Source organism: Porites lutea, chromosome 10 (assembly GCF_958299795.1).
Source record: "Porites lutea chromosome 10, jaPorLute2.1, whole genome shotgun sequence".
In the NCBI taxonomy this organism is placed as follows: domain Eukaryota; kingdom Metazoa; phylum Cnidaria; class Anthozoa; order Scleractinia; family Poritidae; genus Porites; species Porites lutea.
The window spans coordinates 11996081-12007331 of NC_133210.1; the positions used below are offsets into that span (position 1 = coordinate 11996081).

Below are 11251 nucleotides of genomic sequence, written 5' to 3' on the forward strand. Positions count from 1 at the left end.
TCTTGCATTTGAATTTGTTAATTTTATTTCTTTAAGCCTTTATTAATTTTCTATCTAAACAAATTATACAATTTTGTTCTCCTCCAAGGGGGCCCTGAATTGGGGCCCCTTTAATCCATCTGCCTTGGACCTGCCCCGGTGAATCGCCGGGGCAGCTTTTTTTTTATCTTTAATTACCTGACCCCGTGATTCACGAGGGCAGCTCAAAATAATTTTTATATAATCATATTATAAATGGCAGCTGTTATTCTTAGAGAAAAAGATTTTGAAAGACTTGGAAAAGAATTACTAGAAGAAGTATATGATTTTTTACATGATGAGTATATACTTGAAAATTTTCAAAAAATGAAAAAAGAACCAAAAAAATTTATAAAAAATATTGCTTTAAATCATATTAATACATTAAAAAGAAAAAAATTTGAAAATACAAAAGAAAAAACAAAAGAATTAACTAATTTAATGAACAATAATAATTTAGAATTTGTAAAAGATGTAATGAAAGATGGTGATATAGATACAGAAGGTATATTTGAAGTTATGAATGATTTTAAATTAGATACGGAAATTGATGAAGATTTGTATTTTAAAATAAAATCATTTTTAGATATTTTTAGAGTATTTAAATCTGGATATACTTATTTAGAAGATTAATTTTATATATTTTTTAAAATATAAAATTATTTATTTAACCCTTTATAACTATCCCACCACTTTTCATAAATCTCTAAAGTTTGAGGACTAATCTTAAGTTCAATAAGTTTATACTTTTCACACCCCATCTCCTCCAAAATTTTTTTTGTTAAATAATTAATATTTATTATTCTCTTTCTGAAGTATTGATTGTTAAGCATTTCCATTATTTTGTTATCTATTTTTGTTAGTTTATCATAAAGTTCACATTTTTCTTCATCATTTAGTTTTATTCTTTTAGAAATTTCATTTACCTTTTTCTCATAGTGGTATTTCCTATGGTAAATACTCTTTTTTCTATAATACAACCTATCCAAATCTTTTACATCAAATAATCCTAATACATGACCGTTTTCTACACCACATTCTTCACAAATTTTGAGGCCAGAATCTATTGTAAAAAATTCAGTATTTGAGCAATTTGAACATTGTGGTTTTTCACTAACTTGCTGAATAGGTTTTTTATAATTATGAAGTATAGCTAAATATTTTTTTATTTCTTCTTTTGTATAAGACATTTATTAATTAATACTTTATTTACTTTTAAATAATTTTTTTTTTATCTAAAAGCCAAAGTATGAACATTATCCTCTAAAACAATGCGCTTATCATCTTTATTACTTAGAGCTATTTTGTTAACTTCTTTAGAATATATATCATGTTTTTCACTTCTTATTATTTTCATACTTCTCATTTCTTTCTCACCTGTAAATAGACATTTAACATAATCATCAAAATCTAATTTCTTTTTTATAATATTTTTCTTTATTCCTTTACACTTTCTTACTTCCATTTCCTCTTCAATTTTAAAACTATAAAGTTTGGGTCGCAATCCAACAAAATGTGTTATCTGTTTTCCTGCAACTTCATCTTTAAACATTCCAATCACTTTTTTATTAGCTCCTGTTAGTATTCCAGATTTATGATTTGAAGGATAATCTGAAGTGTCAAACTTGGTTAAAATATCAGGACTTATATCTTTATAAAAATCTTTTGTTTTAATTTGATACATCAATGAATCCGTATCTGTAAACAATAATTCTGCATTGTTTCCATATTTCTCTCGTATGTAAGTGTAATAAAAATTAAACATTAGTGTTTTTGATAAATCTAGAATTTCTTGACCAACATATACTGGTTTATTAAAATACACTTCAGTATTTAACATATGAATAGCAATAAGATTGCGATCAAATATTGTCGCTCTATCAAAGTTTGGGCGATTTGCTAGTTTGACAGCTCTCTCACGATTATTCACAAGTTCTATATTTTGCCTTTTCCTTATATTTTCTATTGTTTTTCCAAAAACACTATTGTTCATTAATTTGAAAAAGTCTTTTTCAAAATTGTTTGAAGCTCTCTTTCTTAGTTCTGTATTTTTTCGGATATATGGTTCCATCCAAGAACTTTGATAAAATGATATTCCTCTATGAACAGCAGTTATTCTCATTCCCAACTCAAGATACTGTCTAAGATTTCGGTAATGCACAACATAATTTTTTCGGGGTTTAAAATGACAAATTAATTTTTCAACACCATTAACAATCATTCTCTCAGGTGCTAGAGGATAGTCATTATGTGATGTCCATAGTTTTTCAGGATACTCCAGATCTACTTCAAATATATAACCTTTACTACCAAGATTTGACATACTATGATTTGCTTTCTCAAGAATATCCATTACCTTTTCTTTTGTTATATTTTTCATCCATTTAAATCCATGTGTTGGAAGATTTTGAGACATCGCCCATCCATAAAGATTGTTTGCGTCGAGATATTGTATATAACTAGACTCCTTATCAGGATTGTAATCTTTCATATATTTGTTATTCGCTTCTGCATATCGCTTTGATATATGTGTTATTCCACCACGTATTCCACGTTCAAACATCATTAACATATCATAATCATGTAGTAACTCTAATTGCTGGCCTGTTTCTTTTAGACATGCATCCCAAGCTAGACCTGGAGATGTGTAATAGTGAACTGGGTCAAGTTTGTAATGTTTGAGACAAGTTTTCCTAAAGTTTTCAAATACATCTGACAGAAGTAGGACATCAGATTTCAGATAAAGATCGTGATAATCTCTTATTGTGTTACACCCAAAAGTATTCCATACTTTAATTGCATGTTTGTAATCATCATCACTAATATCTTCATCATTTAATTTTGAATAGAATTCCTCTTTGGGTGGTAAACATGTTTCTGATAATACATCAAGTGATGAAACATAATCATAAGGATAAACTCCCTTACGAGTTAGTAAATCTACATTTTTCTTGAATACATATTTTGTATTATGAAAATCATCTTCTGATAAATTTGAAACAAGATTGGCAAGTGATGTTTGAAGAAACTTGAATGAATCTAAAAATCGTATTTCAAAATTTACATCTATCATTTTATCAAATTTACAAGAATAATACTCATCAACTTTAATATTTTTTGAAAATGAAATATATTTTTCTTCCGTAGATGGAATACAATTTATTTTTCCTTCTAATCTAGCAAGTTGTTTTATAAACAGATGAGCATCATAACCTTGAAGATTGTGAAATATAACTGGTAATAATTTTGGTTTACGACACATAAGATTACATTTGTTATGCGCTGCTCCACGATACTGACCTGTAAAATGACAATGATCTCTAACTTTATCCTCTTTTAATTCACCACCACAAATATGACAGTTAACTTCAGAATCAAATGATTTTTGATCTGCACTAGTTAGTCTAAGAGGTTTTGGTCTTTGATAAAAATTATTATAAATTTCTTTAGTTACTTCCGCAAGTTTTTCTACAAATACTTTTGATATATCTTCATCTTCGGAGGTTTTTGTATAAATGATTGGTTTAATTTTTTTATCAACTATTCCTTTAATATAAAAACAAAATCCTGATGGTTCATGTTTTTGATAGTTAAAATTATAAGAGTCTTTTGGATTAGGACTGCAACTATTCATTGGTTTAGTAAAGCATTCAAAATCTGCATAAACTACAAAAGGAACAGGAAATCTTTTGTGATAATTTTTAAAGTATAACATTGTGTTTGGTTCAGGCATTTTTACAATCGCTGTTGCATTGTTACTACAATATTTGATATGATCATCTAATAATTCTTCTTTAGTGTAATGAGTAAAACATCTCTTACAAATAAATATTTTACCATTACTACTTACAGTTTTTTGAAACCTTATTAACCTATGAAAATTTTTAATAAGAGTATAATGAGAGATACCATCTTTTTCATACAAAAATAAATCAATAGTATTTTTGCAATCTCTATTTGCCTCTCTCAAAGGATAAATAATCATTTTACCATCTTCAGAAAAAACATTTATTCCTCGAATATCTGGATTAAGTTTCTCAAATTGAGTAATATTATTTAATTTTATTGGAAAAGTAATTCCTTTAGTGTTAAGTGAAAACTCATACTTTTTTAAATCGTTTATTCTTTCTTCATCTCTATCTCTTGGATGAAGATACCTAAGTATACACCAAAGAAAGCATTTATCATCTTTATTTTTAATATTAACAATTGCTTTTTTATTTTTTATCCAAGAAGGAAGATCAATATAAGACGATCCTTTGGTTGGATTAAACTTAATAGTATTAACTTCAAGCTTTAAAACTTCTTTAAAATACCACCCGCTTCCATTTTGGCTAAACTCTTCTATATCATCTAAAATTTTACTCATACATTTTGTTACTATTTCTTCTTCATTTGACGATTCATAATTTTTATAAGTTTTCGAACTAAAATATGCTTTAAACTCTTCTAATTCTTGAATTCCTTTTTCTGTTTTAACTTTAATTCTTTCCATTAAACAAACCATAACCATTTTTAATTTAATATTTCTATGCTCCTTCAATAAATTTAATAAACTAGCATAAACTCTATTATAATATTCAATTGGAGAAATACCAGGAATTCCCTCTAAAACATACTTAACAACAAGATTATTAAGAGCTGATTTTTCTATTTGTATTCCTTGCTCATGTTCATACATAGCACGCTCAAGAGATCTACGTAAGTAATCTGGAGTATCTTTGGGAATCTCTTTATTTTTTATACATTCCTCAAAATACTCTTCAAATGTTTTTATCTTTTTTTTCTTTTTATATTCTTTTTTTATATCAATACCTTTTCTTACTTTTTCTCTAGCTTTTACCAATTTTTTATATTGTTTAATTAATCTTTTTCTTGATCCTAATTCCTTATAATCTTTCTTAAGTCCTTCTTTTTCTGCTTCTATTATATTTTTTATTTGATCTAAAGACATATTCTGAAATTGTTTATCTGTTACAAAGGGTGTACTACCCCACGAACCATTTGCTTGGTTAGACATGACGTCTTATAATCTTATATTTAGATTATAAGACTTTAAGCCTTTTTTTTTAATCACTTTCACTTTCACTTTCACTTTCAATTTCACTTTCACTTTCACTTTCACTTTCATCTCCTCTTACAATCTCATTTAAAATTCTTTGCATATCTTCTCTTTCTCTTTCTCTTTCTCTTTGAATTTCTTCATCTAAATCATCATATTCTTCAAAAAGATCATTTTCAAATTCTTCTTCATTTTTAATTTTGACATTGTTAATAAAGACGATAAAATTCTCAAAAAAATCTCGAAAATTATCATCTTCAAAAAAGTCATCATAAAAAGTGTTTCCCATATGAAAATATAGGTCTTCTCTTATATCAATTATTCTACTAACAGCACTTAATTTGAACTTTAATTTACTAATATTTTGAAGTTTCCCAACTTTTTGAGCCTCCAAAACATTTTTAAAGTCCCTAAAAAGTGCTCTTGCTCTTGAAGACAAAAAAACTTTTTCAAAAGAATCAGTATTATCTCCAAGAATTTTCATAAACTCACCACACTTCCTATTAATCCCTGTTATGTAAAGCCATTCATTTTTGAAGTCTTTTGCATATTCAGGGATTTTATTAGAAGTATCGGATTTTTTAAAATTTATAAAGTGCGCCAGATATGCCATTTTACTAACTACTAGTGTTGTAATCAGTTATTAACATAATCATTGTTCCTGAAAAGCCCCTTTGGGAAGGTAAAAAGTATGTATGTATTCCAAGTAGCATATATAGTGCACATAGAGATTAGAGAATGTGTCAAGTAGTCGCTTACCAGAGGTTAAAAACAATGGAAAATCATTGCCGTCAGGCCCAAAACGTGGTCGTTATCACTTACAGGAGAGGCTCCTACTGTAAGGATTTGACTTAAGGAAAATTTTGGTGTTTTGGATTGGCGGTCGCTTTTAGGAAGAGGTCGCACAAGGAGGTTCGACTGGGTATTCAATAACAACACAGTTTTTCTCGGACCCGGATTTTAACAAAGTGAGAAATATTAATCCAAAAGAAAATTAATTTACCAGAAAGTATCTTGATTCTTAATGTATTCTTTTTTTGCGTTATTACAGTCGAGAGAAGAGAATGAGGCGCCGTTCCCACAAGGCCTGGCAACGGCCTTTGTTTTCGCCTATTTTCGGCTTTCCATAATCGCCAAAGTTAACAAAACTGTCAATCATGTAGCGAGCATGCGCGAAACAGGCTGAGAACAAGTTTGTCTTCCCAGAGATTCGACAATGTGAAATGAATTCGCTTTTTGTCCTGTTGGTCGTTTTTTCTTTGCTGTAGCCAATTTTTTTCCGCGGTAATTAATGTGGAGCTTATGCACCTATCAATGTAAACCCCGTGGGGGGTGGGGGGGGGGGGGAGTGCGGGCAAGGGGTGGGGATTTGACAAATTTTAAAATTTTTTGATCAAATTCCCCAGGGTGGGAAACGAAAGGTCAATCAAAAGTGTCAAAAAAGCCCCCACCCCAGGGGAAAAATCTAAACAAACAATACTATAATACTATATAAAACGAATAAAAGATCATTTCAAAAGTACGTTCTTACTACTTTTATTTAAGGTTAAACGTAAGTTCCGTTAAATTACTAGCTGTAATTAAGTATTTTCTCTCTCCACTAGCATCTCTTATTTTGAACAACATAATCGCTCCAGGAAGATTGACCGTGCTATTACATTAATGAAACGTAAAATGCTTTATAACATCTGCTCAACATGTCGGAACAGGTCGGATCAGTGACCTGTAAAAAATCCTCTGACTTTCATGGTAAAATTCGATTTCAATCGAGGTTTACAATCAGATGGGAACTTGAAGATAAAAACTTTCTCAAAATAGACGTTATCTGTTTAGATGACAGTGTAAAGTATCGGATTATGGCGATTAAAACAAATGAAAACTTCATACCATTCTCCAACAGCGTGACTTTCAGAAAGCCTCGAGGGACGGACTTGGTAACCGCTTCTGAATTGATACCAGGCTTCTATCGGTCAAAGTCAAATGTCCCGACCCCGGGGACGCTTCACACGATCAAAAGCCCGACGGGGGGATAGTCTCAGGCATCAAATCCCCTCCCCTTGCCCTCACTCCCACCCCCCCCCCCCCCCCACGGGATTTACATTGATAGGTGCATTACGTTTCCCTTTCCGCAAGATTTCCGTATAACCTCATACATTAATTATGCATGCCCGACATTCTGACTCTCTTCCCTCGCTGCATGCAGGCTCTCAAGCTGTGTTTTCTGTTTAGAAAACCTACAGGACTAAAAGAAGGACGAACCCTCCACTACGTATAAAGAAGAGTTTATATTTTCAAGCGCCCAAAAATCTAGTCTTCATATCTATTATTAAAGTGTGGTGGCCGTGAGTCGAGTAGAAGGCTTCAGGTGTATGAAAGGGTAGGGATTTTACTCGTTGAAGTATACTAAAGGGAAGAGAAATCTGTCATTTGGGTATGTGAAAGGGCTCAAAGGGCTAACGGATGAATTTTATGGCTTTATAAAGTCTAGAAAACGTTCTATTTTTGTGATTGAATCCTATTTAAACGACCGTGCATTTACAGCAGTAAAAAGGGATGCAAAGTTCTAAACAAGGTATGTGAAAAGAGTAATAGTTATCAATAGAAGGTACACGAAAAGAGGACCTTTTTCGCGAAAATATACAAAAAGGGTAACCGGTTGGATCTCGGAGCGAAGCCTCCCCGTGAATTTGTTGATTTCCCCCCTTCCCCCCATCCCCGGTGTGAAAATGCCAGATCTCCTCCCTGGGATTGCACTGAAAGAGAGTATGGGTAGTAGGAGACATTAGGGCCATTTATACGAGGAAAAACAAGACGCGTCTTAAATAAGACGCGAACTTTCCGTATAAACGGCACATTTCGTCCAAAATAAGACGTGGCTTAGCTAAGACGCGTCTTATTAGATAAGACATGCTCGTATAAATGGTACAGTTCGCGTCTCATTTAAGACGCCTCTTACGTAAGACGCGTCTTATTTTTCCTCGTAGAAATGGCCCTATTGTTCATCTCAATACCCTTTTCAAGCCAAGAGACCTTATTTTAAATCTAAACTTAAATCTAAACTTAATCTAAACTTATTTGAAATCTAAACTTAAAAACATAAAAAAATTGTCGGTACCAAAAACGTAACTACAGACTACTCTTCATCAACCTTCACAGCCCAAACAGACACCCTAGCCTGTTCAAAACTCTAAAGGGTGAAATGGTCACCACCCTAGATCGACAGCACATACTCCATCTAGGCCAAATACGCCAGGGGTGGTATCGTACTGAGAACTGCTGCTGAGTGGATTGGGCTCAAGGGACAATGACTCAGTCTTATTCATTAGATTCATAACTTACACAAGTAATTGAAGTTGTACATTGTTTTTGAGATTGTTTGTACAAAAATTACCTTATAGTTCTGAAATTATACATGAAATGATTATAATGGTTTAGTGAGGGAAGAGGAGGCTAATCGAGTTGCTAATAAGAGTGTGTACATAAGAGAGGGGTATGCGTTGAGAAAATCCCTCAAATGACTTAAGAACATGAAACAGAAAAAACAAAGTATTGAATGTACTGCAAAGTTAAAAAGAGAATCAGAAGGAACTTAAGATTAGTGGCCTCCCCCTCACTAAACCATTATAATCATTTCATGTATAATTTCAGAACTATGGGGTAATTTTTGTACAAACAACCTCAAGGAAATACTTGAGACCGAATTTAAAAAAGTCACTATCTAATATGAAATTACTAAATGCGGTGCGCTCTTTTTATTTTAGAATATATTTTATGAGAATATCGAGGCTGAAATTTGCAAAAAATTAAGAATATTTTAAGAATAACCCCAGGCTGAGATTTTGAAAAGGATATAATTTTTGGCATGAGAAAATCTGTAAATACAGTACAATTATTGAGTGTATTGTTGCTGTAAATTTATTGATTGTAGTAATAGGGTAATAGGCTCCTGTTGATTGTCACTCCAACGATATTCCAGTGAATTTATTATGATTTATAGCTAGAAATCAATTTCCATCTTTTGCCGTGACATCACGCTACCTCGTTTCCGTTTGGTATAATTTTCGTGACTTTCGTGGAAGCTATTAAATTTCCTTCCCACAATCCATCGGTATTATTTGTCCTGTGGTCCTGTAGCTTTTGTGGTTTTGGGACGTTTGGTTTGGTGAGTTTGTAGTAATCCCTGACACACCGCAACGTTCGCTAAGTTGTTCAGCTCTCCTTAGCTCACTTTGGTGAACTTAACAGACGTTCATCACATCTTGGTCCTCTTTAAGGACGACACTTGAAGACTCAAAATACGGACCGTACTTATTTTGGTAAGTTTATAAACATTGCTTCGATCTTTATTTTTTTTCTTTTTCAGTGAAGCTTTTGGTAACGAGCTTTCCTCATTGCCTGATAGAATGTTCTAAGAAAGCTGGACTGCAGAATACGCGGTCACTTCATCTACATCTTAGCTTGTTCAATGAATAAGAAAGGATCCGTTGTGTTGACTTTTACTTACTGAATTAGTCTGAAGTGGGTAGGTAGTCTGTAGTTAATTTGACAATGAACAAGACCACTTTTCAGCAATAATACAGACCTAAAGCCAAGGTTTTCCTTAGGAAGTTGCATTTGAGAACAAGGGTGCGAATATTTGTGCCGTCGAAGGCGCGAGCATCTAGGGGATTCCCCCCGGAAAACTTTGAAGTTTTGGAATGTCTGGGCCTGCATTTTGTTTCTTTTGTAAAAAGTTACGCCGCAAATCAGACAACAATGTTGCTTGTGATTTAAAAGGTAAAAATCAAATAACACTAGCTTGCTCGGGCAAAAGACAATGCGAACGTATCAGAATGGTTTAGTCATTTTGATGGGGATCCACCACTGAAAAGAATATTTCATGTGAACAACTTTGGCCCACTGGTGAAATAGAAATGAATCTTGAATTCCACTTCTTCTTGTTACCCCATACAAAGTTAGCTTTACAACTTCATTGTTTCATACAGTGCAAAAAATAATAACCAGACAGCTTTCACAATTCTTTCTTGTACCTTTTAATAAACAAATTGAAATTAACCTTGCCATTTGGCATTAGCAAACAAAACTAGTCATCCAGTTTCGAAATTCTAAAAAGATTCAAAAAAGTTAGCTTTACAACTTCATTGTTTCATACAGTGCAAAAAATAATAACCAGACAGCTTTCACAATTCTTTCTTGTACCTTTTAATAAACAAATTGAAATTAACATTGCCATTTGGCATTAGCAAACAAAACTAGTAATCCAGTTTCGAAATTCTAAAAAGATTCAAAAAAGTTAGCTTTACAACTTCATTGTTTCATACAGTGCAAAAAATAATAACCAGACAGCTTTCACAATTCTTTCTTGTACCTTTTAATAAACAAATTGAAATTAACCTTGCCATTTGGCATTAGCAAACAAAACTAGTCATCCAGTTTCGAAATTCTAAAAAGATTCAAAAAAGTTAGCTTTACAACTTCATTGTTTCATACAGTGCAAAAAATAATAACCAGACAGCTTTCACAATTCTTTCTTGTACCTTTTAATAAACAAATTGAAATTAACCTTGCCATTTGGCATTAGCAAACAAAACTAGTAATCCAGTTTCGAAATTCTAAAAAGATTCAGGAGAATATAATGTAGAAAAAATGAAAACATGGCTAAGTACAAAGAATTGAAGCAGAGTGGAAAATGAGAGGACTTTTAAATGGTGTGTGTCCATACCTCGTTGCAGTCTGTAAATGTTTTCAAAGAAAAGAAAGAAGAGAAAAGAAACAAGAAAGAAAAGAACAAGATACCCAGTAGTCTGATATTCGCACGTCCGATTTTCAAGAATTCTCATCTAATTCTCTTAAGAAAATTGGATGCTTGTTTAGAAATTTTTGTGTGCTGAAGTAGAAAGAGTCGTACAGTTGTACATGTACTCATGCCAGATAATCGACAAGTTCAGATTTTTGTGAAAAACAGAGAGACCATACTCCCGGGCTAGTATTCTGAAAACCGTCTCCAGGGTTGGAAATTCAAGTATTCGCAAGCTTGGAGAATTTGTTCACTACAAGACCAAACCTTTTTTAGAACTGTTTGACATTAATTTGCGAACAAACATCAAATGCTCCGGGGAGGTTCAATGATAATTTTTCTGTACATGTATATCCTTTGAAAACTCACTCAGT

General features: G+C 32.1%; 1 protein-coding gene across 1 annotated transcript; it reads right to left on the reverse strand.

Annotated features, from left to right (window-relative positions):
• Positions 1-1249: 1249 nt before the first annotated feature.
• LOC140949519 (uncharacterized) lies at positions 1250-4531 on the reverse strand. Its single transcript, XM_073398681.1, has 3 exons — positions 4009-4531; positions 3319-3684; positions 1250-2895 (listed from the first exon to the last, which is right to left on the reverse strand). Exons 1-3 carry the CDS (start codon positions 4529-4531, stop codon positions 1250-1252), a joined length of 2535 nt encoding a protein of 844 aa, XP_073254782.1.
• Positions 4532-11251: the final 6720 nt, after the last annotated feature.

Excerpts from the sequence above, each read along its gene's own strand:
- LOC140949519 (XM_073398681.1), bottom strand. The coding sequence starts at position 4,531 with ATGGTTATGGTTTGTTTAATGGAAAGAATTAAAGTTAAAACAGAAAAA. Across the intron at positions 3,685-4,008 it reads AAATGTTTTTTCTGAAGATG|TTTATGCAGATTTTGAATGC; the intron begins GTAAAATGATTA and ends TTCCTTTTGTAG. Across the intron at positions 2,896-3,318 it reads AGATCATTGTCATTTTACAG|AAACATGTTTACCACCCAAA; the intron begins GTCAGTATCGTG and ends ATGTATTATCAG.